This window comes from Watersipora subatra, chromosome 7, assembly GCF_963576615.1.
Source record: "Watersipora subatra chromosome 7, tzWatSuba1.1, whole genome shotgun sequence".
Taxonomy (NCBI): Eukaryota; Metazoa; Bryozoa; class Gymnolaemata; order Cheilostomatida; family Watersiporidae; genus Watersipora; species Watersipora subatra.
The window spans coordinates 61,900,092-61,925,753 of NC_088714.1; the positions used below are offsets into that span (position 1 = coordinate 61,900,092).

At 31.8% G+C, this 25,662-nt stretch overlaps 1 protein-coding gene across 1 annotated transcript in view; it reads right to left on the minus strand.

Moving 5' to 3' along the window:
- The window catches only part of LOC137400958 (uncharacterized), a 50,072-nt gene that overhangs the window by 21,638 nt on the left and 2,772 nt on the right, over window positions 1–25,662 (minus strand). Inside the window, exons 3-10 of the mRNA XM_068087295.1 lie at window positions 21,325–21,402; window positions 19,020–19,167; window positions 17,362–17,478; window positions 12,449–12,611; window positions 10,092–10,176; window positions 9,417–9,512; window positions 4,018–4,160; window positions 1,211–1,342 (exon numbers count right to left, since the gene is read on the minus strand). Of these exons, the coding sequence (XP_067943396.1) occupies window positions 1,211–1,342; window positions 4,018–4,160; window positions 9,417–9,512; window positions 10,092–10,176; window positions 12,449–12,611; window positions 17,362–17,478; window positions 19,020–19,167; window positions 21,325–21,402 (962 nt within the window). The remainder of the gene's footprint in view (window positions 1–1,210; window positions 1,343–4,017; window positions 4,161–9,416; window positions 9,513–10,091; window positions 10,177–12,448; window positions 12,612–17,361; window positions 17,479–19,019; window positions 19,168–21,324; window positions 21,403–25,662) is intronic.

The window sequence follows — 25,662 nt, forward strand, 5'->3', positions numbered from 1 at the left end:
TTTTCTTGACATAGAACAAAAAACCTTATTTTTTGATGATTACTCAATACCAATAAAAAATTACACACACACACACGCACGCACGCAAGCCCTTGTTTTACACACAAAAAGATATTCTTCTTGTGGGATACTATGTTGAATTCTACCTTTACAACTCTTCTGACAGATTTTCACTATGCTAAAGTCTCTCTTACTTTTGATGGTACTATAACTCTGGTTATTTATTAAAAAAACTATGCTCTACTTGCCTGTTTAAGATCCTGATCAATGCATCAAAATAACGAACAGAGCATGAGGAAAAGATCCATTTATGTCCAACAGTGCTGTTATCTGGTAATTGTGGTACACCTGACATCACATATTGCTCTTCTCCCCTACAGTCGTTGTTGTTTCCATCATGGTAGGCACCCAGGCTACTCAAAGCAACAATAATCATCTCTGACAACAGGTCAAAACCTTCCAATATTACGTTAATCATATTGAAATGTATTAAAGATAAATACGGCTGCTTCAAGGTATTATTGACATTCTTTTACTTAGTTGAAAAACTATTTAATGTTAGTTTGCAATTCTAAGACGTCACTTTCACAGTCAGATAACAGTTAGTATAGTATAATCTATTTCCATGTACTATAAAAAAATCCCTTTCAGAGCTAATTGAGTTTATTCCACCTTAAGTTAACGTATAAAATGTAATTCTGCGTTTGTGATAATCACAATTGGTTAGAAATAGCTCACTAAACTCTTAATTTAGCTGATTTTAGGATTTATGAAATGTTTTGGTATGATGGCGCATTTAAAACAGTCATTCCTCTTACAGCTCTGATACATGTTAACTCTGTAACTAGAGAAAAGATGAATGTAGGTGATTATCACCGAGCTGCAAGTTTCTTTTTGTGTATGTAGAACTCAACTACCATCATATTTGTGGCCCTTTTTGTGTTACTTTGCATTTAGGAACAACACATAGCAGTCAGGTAAGAGTTGGCTAGTGACCTTGATATCACTCACCGAATCTTATTTAGTGTTAATCCAAAAGAGTTAAACTTAATAACTTTTTTACATAAAATTCTAGTGTGAGAATATGATATATGGTAGTACATCACCTAATTAGAAAATACACAAGCTTTCTGTAGCTTTTCAAAGAGTAAATATCTTAACATTTTTACGTAAAACTATTGCAAGCATTGGTGCAAGTTTGCAAACTTACTTGTGTCCAATCTCGTGTGCATAAACGGCTGATGAAGAAAATTCAGAAAATGATGTTGGATTTTCACTGCAGATACCTCCAACGAAGGCAATACCAGCAATAGAGATGTTTTCGTGCCTAACAAGGTTTAGCCTGCAAATTTAGTGATGAAAAATATATGAATCCCCCAACAAAAATGCATAAACTTGGTTAAATGTGTCAACCGAACACAAATATCTAAATACTATCTAAATTTAAAACATTAGCCAAATAACACAAACATCAAAGAAAAATTAACAGAACAGCTACAGACGATCAGGTATCAAGTAGTGATAATCTTCGTGTGGTAGTTTAGATGGCAGGAGAGGCACTGTTCTAGAAAGAACAAATAATCTAAGGACTAGGTGAAAAGAAAAATCATAATAAACATAAAAACGAATAGAAAATGTGTACTTCCTTACAGCTGATTAAGAAGTGGAGCAATTGCTAACAAACTTTGGTCGCAAAGCCTGACACATTCGGCCTTGGACTTATGTTACTCAAACACAATAATAAAAGGGTAGCAATAATAATAGTAATAACAATAATAGTAATAATGATAATATTAAGATAATAAAAATACAATAATAATGAAAATAATATAATACTAAAGTAATAATAATAATAGTAATAATAATAGTGTTTTGCAATCACCAGTACACTGGTAATATATATGCTCAGTTAGTGAACAGAAAAAACGCGTCAATAAGTATGAAAGTAAACCCATTTTTCTTCAATAACTTGCTGAGATCTGGTCAGATGAGGGGAAACTGAGCATTACACAGTTTTAAAAGATGACTCAGTCACAATTTCTTGAGATATCAATGTACACACTGATAGATTTATCGAAGCAAAGAGATCATGTATTGTTAGGGTGAACAAGTCGGTTTCACACTTTCTGGTCATCAATCAATTAATAATGCCTCTGGTAAGTATCAAATAAGAGAAAAAAAGCTGAGAAAGTGAAGAAGTACCAGAACTTGGCACTGGAATAGACCAGAGTATGAAAAACTGAGACCGAGGTAGCCCTAATAGAGCTTCAGGAGGTAAGATACAAGTAACAAAATTGAACCATAACTAAAAATATATGGGAAGAGGTACAGCAAACAGAATTATTTTGTCTATATTCACCTAGAATGGCTGAACTAGTAGTGGGTAAAAACACAAATGTCAACTGACAAGCCCTTAATAATACTATCAATAATGCAATAAAAACAATACTATCATATCGGAGATTTCAATGTACATTCATACCTCGACATACGAATGCCCCAAAATATAAATTTGCGACACGAGCAAAGTTTTAAGCATGTTTTATCTTGAGATACGAGACATATTTGAAACAAAAAAATATGAGACAGTTATCAATGCTGCTGCTAACTGGCCGAGTATGCGAGAGGCTGTTTAATGGAACAGCATAGCTCAACTTTTTTGTCCGATCAATCTGAAAAAAGTTTTAAAAAAGCTGGCTAAAAGAAAATGTGAAAAAAATGCAAGGCAAAAATACTAATACGAAAGAAAAGATTAAAAAATGAAAGGAAGACAAAATCAGAATTAAGTTTAGTGTAAGATTAGAACAAATATGTAAATGTGTGGGTAAAAAGCTGATTTTATTCAAGTGAAGTATGCAGTTCATGGTATATCAGTGTCACAAAAGTGTAGCTTATCTCACATGCTATGGCCACGTTTCTCTCACACTGCGTTAGCAGCTACTGTCGGTACGGAAGATAAGAACTCTGTGCAGTACTGCACAGGATAATGATATATTTTATACTAGATACAACTACTAAATAGGTATTTTGTTATTTTGTAAGAGTAGATGGTGAATTAATAAAATTAAAAACAAGGTTCTCCATCGTAGTATTCTGTTGTAAATGATTTTTTCAATGAATGGGAACGAATAAATTTGTAGCTAGTTACATTATATGGGAGAAATTGTTTTGAAATAGGAGCAAATTAACATACGAGCCCTGCCCCGGAATGCCATAAGATCAATGTCATCATGACGCCTGCAAAAAGTTAACTTGTTCTAAATTATTTTCAGATCAACACAATTGTTTCAAGTCGCGCGAAATAAAAACAAAACTTTCAGCTAGAGTAATTATTATAAAAGCAATGCCAACTAGGTGGCAGCCAAAGGGTAGTACTTATTTTAAACTACTCAGCTGACAAATTTGTCATCAAATTTTTAGATTGCATTTGACATTGGCAAGTTTAAATTTCATCTAAAGGCCTCTCTTCTATTTTGCAAAATTCCTTTGGCAGCTTTTGTCCCCTGAATAGTAGTGAAAAGTAAAAATTTGTATATTCCACCAGGAGCTTCTTGAGTTTTATAATATTTAACTGTTTAACTGTTCAACTGTTTAAATGTTTAACTGAACAATCCGCATAGATTTACGGTGTTGTTGGTTTATTCCGTAATAACCTAGTAACATTACCATTAAATATCTGAAAGAAACAAAGTTGATATTATAAGAGTTCAACCTTTGGATTACAAGTTAAAGTGCATTTTAAACTTAAGCGCTAAAACAGTAATTATTCATAACAAGTACACTGTCAGCCCAGAGCGTCGTGAAAGATCATCATATGTGGTAAATATGTGTAAAATTATGGTTGATAACGTAAGGTGGCTGAGTAATGCAATGGTCACACGCTTAGCTGTGAATATGAACAGGTGATGTGAACATCTAGTTTAGATTTCCGTGCAGTGCAACTTTTTAACCAGTAAATGCGGCTTTGGATAAAGTATCAGGGCTGATACTATTTCAAATATTGAGAATAACTCTTACCCTGTGAGGAGCATGAAGTGGTCAGCTGGCGGTAAAATCGAAGTTTTAACCCAATGCGTCCATCTGTAAATGCCTTCTTCACCATCAATTAGTGTTGACGAGGTAGCATTGGACTGGCTGGTCCACGGAGATGCACTTTCATTCTAAAGTTACATAAATGAAAGTCTTAAATGAAATAGGATTTGAAAACTAGCTAACCTACAACTGAAAATTGCTATAATTTATATGCCCCTATTGAACACGTATATGTCGAAAAACAGCAGCATTCAATCGCGGAAACATTTTTCCATTGTCAGGCTCCAATGATGTCTTCCATGCACCAAAGTATGTGCAGTTACTTTTAATGTGCTGTTTTTTCTGTAACCAAATTGATAGTAATCTTTATAGTTGTTCTTTACAATGTGTCACAGAGGAGATTTGTTGCAAAAGATTTATTTTTGTTGCAAAAAGAGAGCGTTTTAACTAATTTCAAATTTACATCACATTCCGGCTTATATTATGCCAACAAATAATCTTTCAGAATCTTTGCATCTTCTTACTCTGCCTATGTTAAATGTTTTTTTTTACTTCAGTTGAAGGTTTTAAGATTTTTCATGGTTTGCTTCCTCATTTTTCACATGACAGTTACTGGTTCTCAACTCATATCAACTTACGTGATATGAACAAATTGCATACAACCACTACCAATTATTTTGCAAATATCACTGCCAGCTGCTTTAACAATCCTCCACTTAATATTCGTTCTTTTAGCCGGAAAGGCATTTTAAACACTATTTGTCAAACTATTTATTCGATTTTAGTGGTCAACTGTTGGCCTTCTTTGTTGTGTGTTGTTTTACTAATGTTGTATGGCATGATTTGAAAAACGTTTCTATTTGAAATGAAAGTATTGCCAATAAAGTATTATATACATATATATATATATATATATATATATATATATATATATATATATATATATATATATATATATTCAAACATGTATATATATACTAGAAATTCCACTGTCATACAGCCCACGACCAAAGAGATGGCCAGAGATATTGGCAAAAAAATAAAGGGTACTGATGGTTGAGAAATGCAATATTAGCAATCAAATGGCTCTGCAGTGCAATAGGATAACTGCAATGGTAGCTGTAATGTACTGGGTGTGGGTGTTATTATATACAACAATAAGCAATAATGAATGGAAAAGATGTTTATATTTTCCCCTGCAATAGGAGAAATGCAATATTGGCCAATATTAGAAGTAAAATGCACTGATATTCTTAGAATAATCAATTTTATTAATATAGTAACAATAGAAAACCAATACACAATTTTGTTTACATTTCAAAACGTCATAGGTAGCAATATCGAGAAGCTGTGGTATTTATATAGGTTTTTAGAAAATTTATTTAAAAAGTGTTTGGTCATGACAAACAACAACAATGAAAGGAAAATATTACACGTTTATATCTCTCCCTTGCAATAGGAGAAATGCAATGTTGGCCAATATTATAAGTAAAATGCACTGATATTATTAAAATAACCAATATTGTTAATATAGTAATACAGCAATAATAGAAAACCTATGAGCGTTCACGCGTCTCGAAGATTTCTGCAAACTGCAGCAAAATAAAAGCTGTTATAAAAGTGTTATAAAGCTGTAGGCCTAATTTACTGTAATGTATGTAAACTGTGTACTATACACAGTTTGAAAGTTGGTTGCGTTGAATGTAGAATGGTTTTGATAAGCGATCTTTAACAGAAAGCCAGTAGGAGCATTCACGCGTATTAAACTGCAGCAAAATAAATAAAATGTTATCGTCATAAACGGGCGTTGTAGTTCGGCCCTAGCTGGTACGTAAGTTGTAAAGAATTTTGGCTAACGTTTTAAATAATGAAACCTTCGGTGATTGGACAAAAAACATAGGCTGATAAACGGTGTACCACAATTTCGTACCTGTAAATCGGTCTACGCCTCAAACGGTCTACGTTTATTACAAAAACCTTCGAATAGATTCGATTACAAGTAAACAGCACCATAGACTGGTGAAATGAACACGGTTTTCTCGTGAAATACGCACTACTAAATAGTTCTACAATCGGTCGCACGGCTTTATTGGCGTTTCAATTTTTGGTCTTAACTTTTATTAAACCGAGCTTTTCAAGTTTTTTGTGGCAATTTTCGTTCAAATAAATCTGTCTATTTGTGTATAATCCGATCAGATGGGTAAGTTTAAAGATAATACCGACGGTTTACAAAGACTTGGTAACATATTTAAATAGGTTTAAATGTGTTTTGTATCGTTATTATACTTTAACGACTTTACATTCCGATGCTTAAATTTCTTGATGAAATTTCTAGCCAAGGGTTCGTCTCATTGTTGATGAATAAATTTCGCAAGTTGTGTGCACATGCATTTATCATAAAAACTCGCACACATCGCTCCGCTCGTTTGCTCGTGGGAAAACTCGCACACATCGCTCCGCTCGTTTGCTCGTGGGATAATGCAGCCTAGATATATTTGCGGAATATGCTGATGTAATAAAACCTCCAACACAAGTTGAAATTTTGTAAAATAGAGACTGATAAACTTACTCAAATCTACAAAAGTCAGATTTTCATTAATTTCGATTTTCAATTACTGTAATTCGAGGTCAAGTGTGTGTTTAAGAGGCATGGTGAAGGGCGTTTTGTACTTGTACACTTCATAAAGCGTAATAGGAGAACACTGACTCAGGACAACTATTAAAGTCCTGCTCATGGAACGACATCACTGAGCCAGAGAAGGAGAGAGATTTACCTATTTTATTTATTTTATTTTCTTTTCTCTGCAAAGTAATTGAGCTGTAAAAAGTTCAAGTGTGGCCACACAGGCTTACCCTAGTTAAAAATCTGTTATATACTTTTTGCCAATTTGTATGAAAAAAATGTGCTCCGCAAATGAGCCCATTGCCCGAGCTACACCGCAACTTGCTCTAATTGGTTACTGAAACTATACAAACATTAACAAACTCAAAAGCTCAAACTGCACCTTAGTCAAAATTTTCGAAACATTTTTGTCAGCTAAAAATACTTTCCAAAAATGGTTCTGCTGATTAAAATTATCACAAAATCTTCTCGACAATTCAATAGTTTTTAATTACCATGTTTGGCAGTATGGTTATATACATATACAACATCTATGCATATATCATAATGTTGGACATCTTAAATCTTAGAAAACCTCTTAAACATATTAAATTTAGTTTTTTGCTCAACTAGATTTCACAAGTTTAGGTAATGTTACAGGTCATTGCTGGGTAAAACGCTGATAAACTTTACATGTTATTGAACTTCATATTTTTATCAAATACTTGCTTAAGAGTCAATATTTTTTTAGCTTTATTTAAACAAACTAAAAATTAGCCATTGATTAATATATTCAGTAGATTATTTTACTCTTTCATTTTCCTTTACCTAATGATATACTTAACTTTGAAAAACTATTATAGTATTTCAAGTAATTTTTGTTTCATGGAAGCAATATATCCTATGTCAGTAAACTCTGCACTTTCTGTGCATTATTTCAAATAGGTTTGATGCTACAACAGTATGCAGAATAGCAAAAAAAGTTATTTGAAGGAACTGTCAGGGTATCAAAATATGAAACTGACAACTTTAAACAAAATTATTATGTTCTTTTATTAGTTTTATCTATTAAATGTCATAATTTTTAAGAACTTAAAATATTTCAATTCAACTAGTTTTATGTAGGTATTAAATGCTGCATTCCTTGCCAAGCATGTAAGATTGTTTTAATTTTGCAATAGTATCTGTATATCTTACGTACAAAAAAGTAATTTTATAATTTTAATAGTGAAGTTCAGAATTGTCTTTAGAAATGCGCATTGAGCTTCAATTGAAAAGTTAACTATAGATTTTAAAAACATCTGTAGAACACTTCAACTAGAAAGATTTGACGGTCAGATTTCTGAAAGTATTCATTAGGTGAAAAATTCAATTTGTCAGAATTACAGCTGACCACAAAATCACTGTCTGCTTTGGCCTAGGCTTACAAAAAGTACTTGGCAACACATGTGTAAACCATATAGACATAGTAAACAGGCAGTAATGTAATGATATAATTTTAGATCAAAGAACAAACTTTATAGTATGCTACCATAACTTATCATGAAATACACTATAATAAGTGTCAATATTGAACAATGTGTAGAGATTGGTGTACATATGGAAATGAAGCAACAAATTCCTAGACTAGCTACATACAGTAGATGCTCCTATATTGTAGATTATCCAATCTAGGCACATTTACATTATATGGATTTTACTTTATACGAACAGTAAAATACATGTAAACTGGTTAGTCTATTTCAAGTTCTTTCCAAACTCACCACTTTGGTCATGCGACAAAAGTAGACTTAACTTTTTAATTTGTCAGCTATACCGTAACTGCAGTATTAGTTTGAATTGACAACTTTTCTCCTTTTCTGATCAACTTCATTGGTTTTATAGACCATAATTGCAGTAATTTTACAATAAGTTGATGGGAACACACATCGTTTACATTTATTTACAACTATTTGCTTATTTTAAACAGCAGAGTCCATTCTGCAAAGTAATATTAGTAACAAGTACTTTATACCCCAACAACAAAGCAAAACAATAATATTTTTACTTTAAAAGGAGCGGTACTACCTCTTTGTCGTCTATCTTAGTCTAGGAATCTAGGTTAAGATAAAACATAGCTTTCAATGTTGCTCTAGCTCATGACATTCAGATTGATAGACCAATGCTGTATCACCTGCACCAACTGATAGCCTTTAAAAATTTATAAAAAATTGCGCAGCTACACTTTTTTTCTTTTTGTTTACAAATCTGAAATCCATCATGACAAACTAAGATACCACATAATTTGCAAATATAATAAATATAAAGCTATGAGCACATTTTTTTTTTCTTGCAAGTGTGGCGAGATAGATTAAAATTCAAATCAAATTTGAGAACTTGCTTCAACTTCACACTTTACGTTATATGGAATTTTTTTATGTATTATGAAGCAAAAAATTCACATAACTTCTTTACGATATCTAAAATTTACGTTATAGGCTACTGTACTATACCTACAAAAAATCAAGCTTGCTTTTTTACAATAGCTTATCTTCCCTTCTAAAATGCTCAATTTTTTTGTTAATTTTCTGCCTTAACTCGGCTATCTTGTGACTACTAAATCTTTGATTCATTATTTGTTGCTTTTTTTATTCTTATATGGCATTACTTAAATTTTTTTATTATTAAATGGTTATAATTGTCACTAAAGTAACAAAAGGACTCTAATATTATAGTGTCATGTTTTTGCATAAGACTACAAAGCTAGAGTTGAAGGCTAAATAAAACAAACAGATAACCTTACCTTGGCCACATTGAGATAGGACAGTTTTGTGCTGATTGTCCACCAATGAGACTCAGAATAAGATCCGTTGTTAATCATTCGATATCTTATATCTACCTATAAAAATAAAAATTGCTATATCAACACCAATCAGAAGCAAGAAATTGATATGCAGGCTAGTGTTAGTTAAGCCTGGTGCACACCGCATCACAGTATTTCGAGGTTGTTTTTTCGATGAATAATCTTGTACCATGTGCAGGGCAAACGTAAGACATCACTAAGGCAATGCAGATATGTCGGGTACTGTTGCAGCTACCAAAATTTCTTGATACTTCGCAGTGCATCCATGAAAATCTATTCATTAGTGGCTTGGCCAGCTTTGCAATAGAAATCAGAGTCAGCTGATTGTTCAAGCAGCTTAGCAGAAAAACTATAAAACCACAATTAAAAAAAAATTTAGGTTTCATTAAATCTAAGAGCAGTTATAAAAGCTAGAGTAATTTCAGTTCAGGGTGCAGTCAGAGGATGTTTACATACAACAACATAAAAAATGACAAAAAATATAAATTCATAACAATAATATATCGATACATTTTATTAATGACTCTGTTGTTGTAAACTTAAAGCAATATTAATTTTGAAATTTTTGAACTTCTGACTACTTTGCTCAGCTTAAATGAAAAGCTTTAAACTGACCTCATTAATCTGATGTGCTATAATGAAGGAGATGTAGTCATCAACACCTCCTGCCCAGTCTAATCTTTTTGCAGATTCCTTCAGCCTAGAAGATTATTGCGGACAACTAACTAGCTATATAAAGTTTACATATTTAGTTCAGCAAGGTATTACAGCTAGCATGGCTTGTTGTAGACAGTAATTAAGTTTCATTTACGTTTTATGTTGTTTTCAAAAGTTTATGTCTATTACTGACTGATGGATTAAAAAATAATTAAGTTATATGAAATTCAGTTTAGCATTACATATATACATATACACACATTACATATGGGTTATCAAAGTATATATAATTATGTTATACATTCCATGATAACCAACGATACATATAATTATATATATATATTTATATATATACTATATATATATTTATATATATATACTATATATATATACTATATATACACTATATATACTATATATACACTATATATATACTATATATACACTATATATATACTATATATACGCTATATATATATACTATATATACACTATATATATATACTATATATACACTATATATATACACTATATATACTATATATACACTATATATATACTATATATACACTATATATATACTATATATACGCTATATATATATACTATATATACACTATATATATATACTATATATACACTATATATATACACTATATATACTATATATACACTATATATATACTATATATACACTATATATATACTATATATACACTATATATATACTATATATACACTATATACACTAAACATTAAGCGCAACGTCACTAAAGCTTGCTTTCATGGCTCCTATTACTAAGTTAGCAATAGCGATATTAGCTTACTCAAATTAGCATTTGGCAATGTGCCAGACTAATGGCAAGTGACAAGCAACTAAATTACAGATACTAGCTTAATAAAATTAGCCATTGGCATTGTGCCAGGTTGATGGCAAGTGAGAAGCAACTAAATTAAAAATATTAGCTTACTCAAATTAGCCAATAGCAACTACATTACCTGCCAGCGTTTATAAACTGTTTTTTATCACCTGCACAAGGCCGGGTATTAGGCTAGTAGTATATACAGTGTATATGTAGTATATATATTATACATATAGTGTATATATATTATATATATCAGAGTTGGCAAAAATACCGATATTTTTAAAAATATCTTATCACTGATATATATCATGATATTTATTGATTATTTTGATATTGATGATATTTATTGATGTTTTTGATATTTTTGAAACAAATGACATTTTTGAAAAAAATTTGAAGCTAGGTTGAACTGGTATGGTCTTTACATTGTGAATGATGTGTTTTATAGATTGCATGGGACCATTCAGCAGTGTATAATACCAAAAACTTGATTTTTTGTAAGCCTAGTATAATAATAATAATATTTATGCATATGAAAACGTTTGTCAATCATTGAATTGAAAATCCTGACATGAATGCAAAGTGCAAACAAAATGGTGCAAATAGTAAATACACACTATGATAGTCCAAGCATGTTCTAATGTCCTACTCTTGTCTAGTTTAGCAGTTTAACAGGATATGAGATAATCAGGTTAGGGAGATAGTACTGGGATGAAGTGTTATTTAGCATTTTTAGACTGTTAGCAATAGTTGTAAGGTAAAAACGGAATGATAAATGGATATTTTTCAAAAATATCGATCTTTTTTGACCCAAAAATATCATATCTATCGGAGATATATATTGATGATATATATCAAGCGATATATATCAAACTAATCCTGATATATATAGTATATATATATACGAATATATATATATATATACTCTTTCTGCATGTGTGCTCCTTGCTTGTCATGCATGTATATTTATACATTTATTTACTAAATGTACATATCATTGCTACTTAACACACGGTTGTGCCATTCGACTGTCTTGGCAAGGTTAAAGAGAACCAACAGTTGCCTTTCCAAATATGTACAAACTTTAGTCCCAGATGCCTTTACAACTCAAAAGAGAATGAGGTAACTTTTTTTTATAAAATTATTAAATTTTTGTATTTGTATAGTACTTATATCTAGGCTATATGTTTTGTAGTATTGAAATACGTTGAATTTTTTTGCAGTTATACTTCCTCAAGTCACTACAAGTGGATTTCATATTAGCAAGTTTGTTACCTAGAAATTTCATACCTACCCATACCACACACTGATACTACAACAATTAACTCAAAAGTATATTAAAGCTGATGATGATATCAGGATTGGAGCATCTTTAATACCTGCATAAAACTTGACTTCCTACTCAAACTGGCCAACTTGCATATAAAAATCTTTAACTATCAGACTCACTTCAAATAGAGGTAGTAGTCAACAGCAATATATAGTTCTACAGTGTAAGGGGTTCGAGGGAGCGTGTTCCTCTTTTTCCTTTCTCCATTTTTATTGAGCAACTCCTTCAAATGGTCTCGAGATTGTTTCATTCTTTCAGCACCTTCTGAGCCTTCTGCAGGTACTGTCAATGCATATTCACTTGTGTTATGTTTCTGCACAGAAGCAATTAAATAGAGTATTAAATTAGAGAAATGGTTTATTGCACACTCCAGAGACAACTGATTTGATAACAGAAAACCTAAGTATTTATATGTTTGGTCATAGAAAAGCTTTGTAAAAAGCTACAAGCATTATTAATAGCTATAATGAGACAGTACTATATAATATTAGCTTGTATAAAGCTTTAGCTAAAAAGCATAATGTTTGTTGGCAAAGTACCAATAATAATTGGCACTTGCATGACAACTTGAGTATTATTAATACTAAAAGATTTATTTTATACTTACAAGTGGAAATTTCAACCCGTTTAAACTGTTAACTGCTTGTTGTTGCAGCTATGCATATTATACGTATTAACTACAAAATTTTCTACAGCTGCCTCAGAGCCATAAAAATTGAAAGAAATTAAAATTTCTTTGTACCAGTCTGTTTTCTTCGTTCTAAGACCATCTTAAATTCATCAATAAACACAGTACAAAGTGTCTCATCTTTTTGGTAACTGCACAATCAAGATAGATTTAAACAAGTGTCACTTCTAAGTTACGATAGATTTGCAGATGATAGAGTGACTTTTGTTTTCAAAACATATTAAAAGCTGCAAAACTTAACAAAATCAATTTTTGTCATTTTACTTGATTGTGAAAAAGGTAGACATTTGATAAATATATTAATGATGCTGTTACATATGGTATTAAATCTAAGTTTTTTTTTGATATAACTAGCACTATAAATTATTCTGTGCACTCCTATTGGTGGTAGCAAACACTACATTGTATGTTTGGAAATGTATTGGTTACCACAAGTGTTTCTGACTTTTCTGTCAGTAAAAGCGACATCGATGCATACGGACATTACTGTATATATGTACGTATGCATAGGTATACAGTAAAACCTTGGTGCTCGAACGCTTTGATTCTCGACCAACTCAGTTTCCAACCAAAAAATTTGAGATTTGTTCGTCTTGGATCTCAAATATAATTTCGGTTCTCAACCAAACCGGAGCATGCGTACTTGAATTAAACGTTCAGAGCAGCTCTGGAAACAGCTTATTTATATGTTAATGATGTTGTTATGAGCCACTTTTGGAAAGTTCTCAAACAAAAAGAGAAGTTTCGCGTCATAAATTCTTTACAAAAAGGAGCCATCTGAGAGGACGCCGCCTCTACTCAAGAGATTTTTTAGGGACACAACTCCTCTAGTCGAGTTACCCTAAATTGTTTTGTAGGAGGATTTTTTTACAAAGATTTGAAGTAAACGTACCATTGCTGTTTCTATTTTCTTTTTCACACAATTTTTGATGTAACTGATCTGTTGCATTTTTTTTGCTGTTTTATTATCAATTTCTGCGATTTTTGGTACTGTATCATAACTTTTAATTTTTTCGATGTTTTAAGAGCAAAGCATACAGAAATTTTACTTTTTTTTTTCATCATTATAGATAAAAAATCTTTTATTAAAATTAAACACGATCTATATCTACCAGTTTTTATTTATGGTATGCAGTATACAGTACAGTTTATGGTGTTAAATGTTGAAAAAATACTTTACCAAAGTTATTAAATCGATTTGGAACAGATTAAGACTTACATACATTAAATCTAATGGGAAAACTTGTTTCGGATCTCAAACAACTCGGTTTTTGAACAACCTTCTAGAGCAGATTGTGTTCGAGAACCGAGGTTCCACTGTATGTATGTACACTTATCTATATAAACCTCAAAGTTTGTTGACTGTTATTTGGTCTGTCCAGTTAGAGCGGTTAGTATCTAGCTATAAAAATCTATATCATAAAATGTTTGATCGTGGTATCTCCCATTCACCAAGGGATAAACTATCCCATTGAGCTACGCGAGATGCAATAGAGTCATAAAGCGATATGATTTGATATCTGGCATAAAATCAGCATAGCGACACTGCTTTACGGCACAAGGTCACTAAAGTTTAAGTAGGTCTAAATCAGTAGGTTTAGCAATACAGGGACTAATTTACTCAAACTAGCCATTGGCAATGCGCCAAGCACCTGCATCACCTGCCACTGTTTATTAGCTTTTTTAATACCCGTGCAACACCTAAATTTGCCTAGCATGTGTATATATACGACCAAAGCTAAGACTAAATATATATAATTTCAACTAGGGTTCTACTATATTATAAGTTACCACAGTAAAGTAATACTAAAATATAAGCGCTCTAAATTTTCCGCAACTATGTATAAACATTGTATGCATATATATATATATATATATATATATATATATATATATATATATATATATATATATATATATATATATATATGTATATATATATATATATATATACATGCTACAGACAGTACTGTTTCAGCTATTGAAGCCTCATCAGTGCAGCTCAGAGTTTAGGCAAGGGACACAAATCCCATTACCAATGAGAGTTGACTTCCTGCCACGAAACAACTAAGTTGCCTCGCAGACTTTAAGAAAGTCAATGTGCTGGCACCAGAGTGCTCAAATCACAAAAGTGATGAGCTTCGCACAAAGGCTAATAGTGCCGCACCTCTCACAGAGTGCTCAACCTAACCGAAGTAAGGGAGCATATACTCATGCTACAGACAGTACTGTTATATATATATATATATATATATATATATATATATATATATATATATATATATATATATATATATATATATATATATATATATATATATCTGCTTATATCTGCTACATATGGGATTTGTGTCCCTTGCATGAGCTCTGAGCTGTACTGATGAGGCTTCATAAGCTGAAACAGTACTGTATGTAGCATGAGTATACAATGACACTCCCTCACTTCGGTTTGGTTGAGCACTCTGAGAGAGGTGCAACACTATATGCCTTTGTGCAAAGCTTATCACTTTTGTGATTTGAGCACTCTGGTGTCAGCACATTGACTTTCTTAAAGTCTGTGAGGCAACTTAGCTGTTTCATGGCAGGAAGTCAACTATCATTGGTAATGGGATTTGCGTCCCTTGTCTAAGCTCTGAGCTGCACTGATGAGGCTTCAATAGCCAAAACAGTAATGCAGTAATGTCTGTAGCATGAGTATATATATAAGTATATATATAAGTAATATATATATAAGTAATATATATATATATATAAGTAATATATATATATATGTATATATATATTCAATGTAGTATATATATACTACAATAAAATATGATTCGGTAATGATACAATTAATACGAACTGAACAAACAAAAAAAAATCCTTAATTTGTTGAAACAGTAATATCAATTCTTGTATAGCCGTGGTTGTGTATAAAAAAGTTAAATACGGTTCCACCAGAAGATATTCATCAAAACTTTGAACACGACGATACTGGTACCTCTCGACGCTTTCACAACAGTAAAAATGAGATATCGTACTGTCTTTGTCTGACCAAACGGAGAGAGAATGTAGAGGCTCTTCCTATGAAGATGATACAACTACCTGCATAAAAAAATTAACCTCGATCCCGATTTAGCATTTGAACGTTACGAAAAACGGAAAATAGAAGTTCAAGAAAACCCGAAAAAGCATCGTGTTTCATAGAGTTAATGGAATTTATAGAGTTTAAAATATGATAGTGTTATTTTACACTCAGCTTTGTTTAGCTGAATAGTAGAGCGTGTGCAATTTCTGTGTGTTCTAATTTGTCAGAATGTGGAATTTTTATTCCAAGATTTGAATAGCTATAGGTGGACATACACAGACACGAACAGACACAAAAACATTAAAAAATATATACAGATACATTTAATATATTTAGGATGTAATATTTATAAGTATATCAAAAATACATGCTTCATAACTTTTAGATAGAATGTATTGCTTTTAAATGCTAAAAAATAACAATTTTCAATTTTCGTTAAACCAGTAATAACGTTAGCATTTCCCCAAAAATTTATAAATTTTGATAATTTGTGAAAAAAAAATTTGAAACTTTTTCTGTAGATTGCAAAGAAGCATTAAATTAGGGAACTCAGTGTCATAACTATCTACAAGCCTTAAGGAAGGGTTTCTTAACCTCTTTCATTCAGTTCCCCTCTTATGCCTTTTCATAATTTTGATTCCTCACACACTTTTAATTCACATGACTAAAACAACTGATACCAATTATAATTACATTTTATTGTATATACATATATTTCAACATATAAAAAAATATTATTAATTTTTAAACAGCACGTATACAATACACAACAATACATGACTTTCGGGATGACGGTAAATTGGTTTATGATGAGGTTAACTTACTATTCGATCAAAATCTGGATGGATGTGTTCACATAAATCTGGGTTCTGATTAGTAGCTCATTATTAGCAACTAGTGTTATAAATAAAACCAAAATGTTAAATGATGAAACCCAAACTCACACAGCAAAGCGGGATATAAATTAAAAATTTAACAAATCAGACACCTCGGTTCCCCCTTGTATATTCGAAATTCCCCCAAGGGGGAGAATTCCTCCCTAGTTGGGAACCCCTGCCTTAAGGAGAGTGTCTGTCATGACATCATCAGGTTACTGCTGGTTATAAGAATCCTTACTCTTTGAGCTCAACTACTTCTGTTATTTTAAATGACTAGCCCACACCTGATCAACAGCAAGACATCGGTGTTTATCAGCTAGTCAATGAGTCTGTACGAGCAATGTTAAGTTTGATCTCAGTAATTTCAAAATTAAGCTAATATTTTATTTAACTTACAGACATAATCATTTGCTGCTCGTTTTTTCCTGCCAGCCTTTTCTTCATCTTGTAGTTCTCTAAAAGCTGTCTGGGCTTTTTGAAATCTGTCGTAGTCTTGTGAACCAGGCACAGGTTCTATGAAAAGGTTTTAGCTTTGGTCAACATAGGTCTATATATGTCAGTCGAATGCAAAAAAACTGATTGACTCTCACTATAAGCTGGTGAAATTGTTACAATTAAACTCTTTGATGTATGAGACCGAAAAATATTTTGTATTCATTATTTTCCAGAAGTAGTCTCTTTTCAACTTGACGTGAAGCTGAAAATAAAGTCGGCCATTTGCCATTCATCTGTTGGTCACTTTGTTTATTCTCTGAGTTGCACAATTATTTATGCTTCAAAAGATGATTAATTAGTTTGGTTAGTTAGAATGTTAGTCTGATAACCCTGATAAACCATATCAAAGGTTTGAGTTTTGTTTTGGTCAACATTTTAGTTGTCTCATTAATTGCATGTACAAAACTGCTATTGTGCAAAAATTGGCACATTTAAAACATCTGCAGTGATAGCACAAAACAAAGGATTTTGAGCAATCTCTTAAACAAATATCAAATGAAACTGATTTCAAAAAAAGGAAATTAGAGTAGAAAGTTTAATCTGTTTAGTGAGCACCACTAATCTCAATGAACAGAATATACATAAATTACTTCTCAACTGTCAATGAAAAAAGGTCATAAACGGGGTGAACAGTGGCTATCAACAACATATCATATTGCAATAGAATTGCATTGTCAGTATGCTAGTTGCAAGTTATAAACTGCTAGGTAAGTCATTTTTTTCTATGACCCTCTATATACTAACTGATTTAACATCTTGTTAAATTTTACAATAATTTTTTGCACAGTGTAAGGTGCATTTTTAAAGTAATAGCTAAATTTTATCAATGCACAGAAAATTTAACATAGTTTTGTTGTATTTTAATAACAATTCTATCTACTGGACAAATGGGACAACAAAATTAGCTGTCACTTTTGTATTAGTTAACAAAAACTAAGGCATAAATTCATAGGGATGTATTTGAAAAGTTGTGGCAGATGTGGTACTTACATAAAATTTCAAAACAGTTACAATCTTTTAAAAGGTGATTAAGTCCAACTCAGTAGAAATATAAATTGAAAGCTTGATTCCAAACAGATCTAATCTTATGTATGGATATGTACATAATAAATACAAATTTTGATAACATGGCTTTTGCTTGCAAATATTTGTAATTACAATGCTTTACCTAAATAACCTTATCAGAATTTAATAAACCTACTCAACTAAATAAAATTATAGTTTTTCTATAAAAAAAATCTATTATTGCTTTTTGATAAAAAAATATATACACAAAATACCTCGCTGCTTATAAGCAGGTTATAAATTCAAACAAAGAAAGTAATTATGAGAAATAACCATATCTATTCAGAGCGGTAAAACTAAATCTAGTTACATTTATGATTCTTGTTGAAAACTTATTGTTTATGACTGACCGAAAGTACAGTACATGCAACAGATCATAAATGTTATGATGAACCTCTCTGGCATACTTATATTGAAGTGGTTTACTTTACAAGTTTAAGCTATGTAATAAGTGATTGCATGTCATAGATCATTAGCTTTTAGTTTACACTCACCTAAATAATCTGATTGGTACTCAAGGCTATCTGTAGAGCGTTTTCTGACAACGTGATCTCCTTCTTTAGCTCCCAAACTTCGCTTGTGTACTTTAGCATGGTAAGGCTCAATTTCATAGCTTTCATTGTTAAACAGGAAGTTTCCTTGCTGTAAAAAATCCATTTCAACTTACCAAAAAAATAATATAACACATAAAGTAGCGCTGTATTATAGGTACAGTTATAATTGGGCAGATGTAATGTCGACCAATTGAGGGAAGGTTTGCTGAATATGTGTGTGTGCGTGTGTGTGTGCGTGTGTGCGCGTGTGCGTGCGTGTGCGTGTGCGCGTGTGCGTGTGTGGGTGTGCGTGTGTGGGTGTGTGCGTGTGTGCGTGTGTGCGTGTGTGCGTGTGTGCGTGTGTGCGTGTGTGCGTGTGTGCGTGTGTGCGTGTGTGCGTGTGTGCGTGTGTGCGTGTGTGTGTGTGTGTGTGTTTATTTTCATCAATAGAAACAATACAGAAAAATAAACTGCACATTAATAAATATATCAGGTTAAATACAAATTAATGAGGAAATGAAAAACTATAGCAAAATTCATTCAAACTGAGCACGAGATAATGATGATGGAGCCATAGGTGCACTGTAGCCCAGCTAATGTCACGCAAGCCCAAAAAAAGCCAACAGCAGCAGAACAAAGGCAGGCCTCAGCCCATCCCAGTAGAACGACAGGAGATAGAATTTAACTTGTTTTTTAAAGTCAAATTTGTTTACAATTTTCTTCAATCTGTCAGGTAAGTTATTCCAATAAAAGTTCGTTTGATATTGAATAGTTTTTTGCCCAGCACTAAATGTAAATAAGAGAATACGAAGATTTAGAAGAGAGTGGCGAGTGCTATAATAAGAGTGTGGTGGTCCCCCATTTCTAGATGAATAAAATACAGTGTGACCCCTTAGCAGCAGCTTTAACGTATATAATTTATCTATTGGTAAAATATTAGTTTGAGTAAACAATTCTTTTGATGGATAGTCAAAGGGTTTATGATATATAATTCAAGCTAGCTTTTTCTAAAAGACTTAAATTTCATTTAAGTCTTATCACTTGGTTATGTAAGCCAAGTGTTCATTTAGTTTTGCAAGCTTAAGACTGACACAATATGTAGAACCGAATTGATAGGGTTTTAGGTATACGTTAACTACTTGGACTAAACAACAGCCATTATATTCCAAACAAAAAAAGTATGTCAAAGGCTGCCCTTTACTCATTGTGTTTACTTTCTGTACTTCAGCTCAGAAAGTTTTTGCATTTTTGATCTTTTGTGGTTGTTACTTTAATTATTTTGAGATTTTCAGTACTTGTTTAATTTAACTGACTTCACTAAACTTACTATGTTAGTTTAATATAAAAGGTGATGACCAAGTCTTTGATTAAGTTAATTCTTGGGTGTATCTAATGGATGGGTCAGTTGCCTTAAAATAAGCTATTTACAAAACTATAGGATATGTAGATTACCGAGCTATTACAAACTTGGAGAGCTTTTAATAGCTCTTAAACCAAAGGGCTCAATAACCTACACATGGTGTAGATAAAGACTAACTTCAGCAAAGGGAAAGACAGGAGTTCTATTCTGGTAACTGACTTCACTCAGCCTACATGTGACCTTGCAATGTGACTGGGACCAGTGTCAGATTATTCAGCCTTTTTGGCTTGATAGTTTGAAGCGTGCCAGAGTTAATCTTAATCTCCTAGCAACCTATCATCGGCTCGTCAAAAATGAATATTGAAGCATGCCAAATTAGGTTTATTAATGACCATTGCATCCCGATGCCAAAGTTTCAATATTTTCAATTAATGTTATAAGTCGACTCCTTTTTTACTCAGAACTGATGAATTTAAACTGATGTTGAAATGAATATGTTTATTGCTTAATGAACTCATTTTTTTCTATGGACTTTAGGTGATGAGGCAATGAGATTATTAGGACAAACGCAAACAACCAACTTGTAGTCTTCTTGTATCCGCATCCCACAGTTGGTGAAGTGATTCACCACACATCACTTTTTAATTATACTAAACCTAAACATGATTTGGCTTGATTGAACAGCTATTTGACATAGTGTTTATATATTTGAGATTGATTAAACAATGGATCAGAGATTTGTTACCATGACCTCCTAAAATTTTTTGCGCTGTAGTGTAAACAAAAGAGAAGGTTGCCAACGTTCTGCAAAGTTAGATTAGAAGTGATCATTTGAAAAGGTCAGAAGATGAGAAGTATCTTTTAGCTCACGCAACTTAGAGTCATAATTAGCAAGTCTATACTTACCAAAGAAAGACCTTGTCCGCTGTAGTTTGTTAGAGAGATAGAGGCAAATTTGTCAAGATCTTGATAGAATACTGTATGCTGCAACAACAAGGCATATGATGTACATCCGTATGTGTTTCAACACTTGAAAAAGCTATGTTATGCATTAAAATACGACCAGGCTGTTAAAAATATGCAAGATGGCTTTTTTTGTAAGCATCTGGTGGCAGGGTTGAGCTGCAAACTGATTTATTTCATACCGATGTACACATAATTTAGCTGAGGTTATGTAGCATTAAAGAATAAATTAGAGATTTCAGCTATGAATACTTTAGGTCGAGGAATAGAGAACACCCTGAAGAATATTCTGACTTTTTATCAGGCTAGACGAGTCTATCACTAACAGTGTAAAACCAGAGTAATGTACATGTAAATACTAATAGTTCGGTAACCATGACAACATGATACCATTAGGATGAAGATATACTGACGATTGTCAAAATGATGTATTGGTGAAGGAATATGATTGCCATAACAGAATGTCTTGCAGTGCTAAAAACTGTTGTTAAAATTTTTTACAGTTATATGCTAGAAGCATATAAATTGTAAGAGTACTGATCAGACTCTGCAGAAATATTGCTACCTATTATTTGTCTTTTAAGTACATATCAGATTGTTGACTTGAAATTTTTAAGTACCAAGGAGCTTGACTCATGTCAAGCCCTTAAACATAACAGACTCAACTTTTAAAACTAGGCATAACTTTTAGATAATGTAGTTGTTTACACCAAATATTTTTAAAGTATCATCAGTAGATTAATGAAAAAGTCTTTGCTTACAGATATCCCTTTGACTAACTCATTTAACATAATATTTTAGTACATACATCTAAAAGTTGTCTTATTCAAAGTTTATAAGTTGTTTACAACTGGGTTTCTGATACTCTGTCTGCTTTTAACTGTGATAGTATTTCAACATCTTTTAGCATACACAAAATACTAGCAGCAAAGTATCAGCAGCATATATTATAAGCTTGCATATATTTTTAGTTTTTAATCCATAAATGCATTTTTATAAATGTATGAACTTGGTAAACTTTTAAGTATTTTATTAAGGCAGAATTTAAGGAAAACTAACAAACTTAATATTTTTGTGCAGTGAAGGTTTTTAACTTAGCAGTCAATAATACTCTGAAATGCTCAATCAAACACAGTTGTGTGATAAAAATATATTTTTCTTATTGAATCAAAGTCCAGTCTAGTCTAGGTCTAAATAAAAAAGGAAGCTGTTATAAAAAATAAATGGTTGCACTGCTGTTTTTAGTTTGATGCTCTGGACAGGTAAGCTTTTGTAAATTTTGGTTTATAACCATTTCTGCAAACTTACAGCTCAGATTTCAGTAGCATCCTTTAATCTTTTTCTCGGAATAAAGTGAACATGGCGAAAGGGATAAAATGTTGTCAGTATTTTATTCAGTCCTTTGAAAGAATGATAAGAAAGTTTTGACTACATAAAAATAATAGAAAGCAATCAACAAAAGAATATTCATGAACATGGAAAGTTTTTTATTTTAAATAGCAACTACTGCAGACATATTGGGTTTGGTTTAAATCTTCTTTGACAATAGCTTAAAAAGCTTGCAAGAAACGGTTCACTTTACTGATGACACCTGCCCAGTACATGTAATTTAGCTACATGAATTAATTTCTGAAATATGAGATAAAGTTGTATGCACACTACTCAATAATCTGTTAGCAGGTTTTAGTCAATTTTTAGGACTGCCATTGATGTTAGACAGTTGTTATTATTATTGGCTATTCATGCATACTAGCTTGTTTAGCGTGAGAAAATGAAACTGCTTTGAATCTGATTGATTGTCCCCACTGAATAACCTGATCTAGTTGGTTGTTCTAGCCAAAAATGTATTCTGATTGGCTGTCCTAAATGAACAATGTGTTTCGATTAACTGTTCTAGCTGCAAAATCTAATCTGAATGGCTGCCCTGACTGATCAATTACCGACAAACTTAAAAAGTTTGAACTACACATCAGTTGACTTTTCAAAACATTTTTAGTTGAAAGCTTTTTGTAATTTATCATCTAATCAAAGTTGGCGCAAAATCTGCCCAATTATTTGCAAGTGTGACATCAGGCTTGTTAGCCATATCCTTCGGGATTTTGTTAGCTTCAACAAAACAACCAATGTACTCACTAGAACTATTATGACAACATTCTGCTAGCCTTTGTTCTTTATTATAAACTAATTTGATATTTTTCCTCGATTTTTCCTAGACCTACTACATGATAGATTGTAGACTTTTTTACATAACTAAATGTAACAAAGACTAAATGTTTATGAACTAGATAAAATGTACAGAATTTTCTCACTGCAGAATTTCCAAAATACAACCTTCAGGAGACAACCTTGACATAGTCAGAAGGCATGTGTTATGTCCTTCAGATTCACAATGATGATATAATAGCAAAACTTTGAACTTTGCTTTTAAATTTCTTTTCACAGAAAAAATGACGAGTTAACGAATCTCAACCTTGGTAACTTTAGCCGATGTTCAACATCTGTGCCTATTTAGTGTTGATAGACATCTTAATAAAAAATTAATCTGACATCCCAGGCTTAATGAGCAGAAAATTAACACGATAGCTGTGGCATGGTTAGCAGTTCTTGACTAAAGTAAGAATTGATTTGATTCAAAAATTAAGCTGTAGTTCTTTAAGTACTTTAGGATGAGAGACTGCTGTGGTAGACACCCGTTAAAATAAATAGCAAGGGAAAGAAATATCGCAGCTAATGATAATAAAAATATAAATCGGAAAAGACAGATGTCTTAATAATCTTAAACAATTTCAAACTGTCAAATATTGTCCTTACACCAAAGTTCTGCGAGTTTATACCTAAAGTGGCTGTGACACACTGTGGTCATCTCTTTTGACAGAAACATTTATAAGGAAAGATTTTCAACTGATTTCAGGTGTAATCAAAATAAATTTTGCAAACATCTAAAGACGACTTTGATGATTTTGATACAAACAAAATATTTGAGCAAAATATAAAAATTAGCTATAAAAGCAGACTTGTAATTTAAACTAACACCGTGACTCATTAGAAATGATGGTAAAAACAAAAGGTTTTAAATTAGTTTATTTTATACTTGGTTTGAAACTTGTTACCAAGCAAACCTTTAGTCAAACCTTAATTAGGAACTAAATAATTTAAAACTATTGTTAACTTTTAGACAAGCTGTTGTAGTGATATCAAGCTGTTCTTACAAAAATATTATTTGCAACGCATTGAAATAGTGCTATTATGAATATCTCATTCAGGGGTTAACTATTTATTCAATGTTTACAAACAATGGTATGCAGGAACTTAAAAATGTTTTAAAACCTCAAGAGAAAGATTACACACTTCTTTTCTTTTTTCTACAAAATCAACCAATCCAGTTTGCTCCAGAGAATTTTTTATTTTGCTTGTCACACTAAATGACACACCAAGCTCATGCATTTTTTGCCGCAACAGTGATGTTATTAACAATCTATCGACTTTTAATCTGCTATAAGTTAGTTACTTCATCAATACTTCATTATTTTTGGTTTTATTCTTAATTAGTGTACCCATGCTGCCCCTTATTAGTAACACTTTATCAGTCCGTATAATACATTGGAAATATATACCACTCTCTCTATGATTTATGATTTATAGCTTGTCAGAGTATATCTCAAGTCTTACCTATGAGAACTGATTTATGATAAATACTATAGTGTGCAGCAAAATATAAACATAGAAAAAAGCTCAAACTCCACTCCTTAAAACATAGACAAAGCTTAGCACTCACACCACCAAAGCTTAACTTATGTTGGAATAGGATCCTGTGAAACGAATACAACAGTGCCATGGCATTATAATTTGGTTTTAACATAAGTTTCAATCTACCGGTCTGTGTTATTTTGGTACAAGCTGAGTAGTAACTAAAAGACAAAACTGTATTTTATACTTTTGATCCAAGTTGCTTATTAAAAATACATTATTAAGATCTTTAGACTAATAAAAATCTAACAGCAATTGAAAATAAAAATAAAAATCTGAGAAACAGAAATGAAACTAGACAAATTGGTAATACTCCCAGAGACTTCTAAATGTCAGTTATGATGTTCACTGTTTTTAAATTTGTTTTTACTCTGTTATATATATGTTAATTGATTTAAAACTTTCATCAATCTTTGAATGACAAGTTAACTGGGTAACTAAAAAAAAACAATTACTGCAAAAGGTTCCATTTTCATGGAACCTTTTTTATATATCTGAACATGTACCAGCTTTAACATCCCTATAAACATCAAA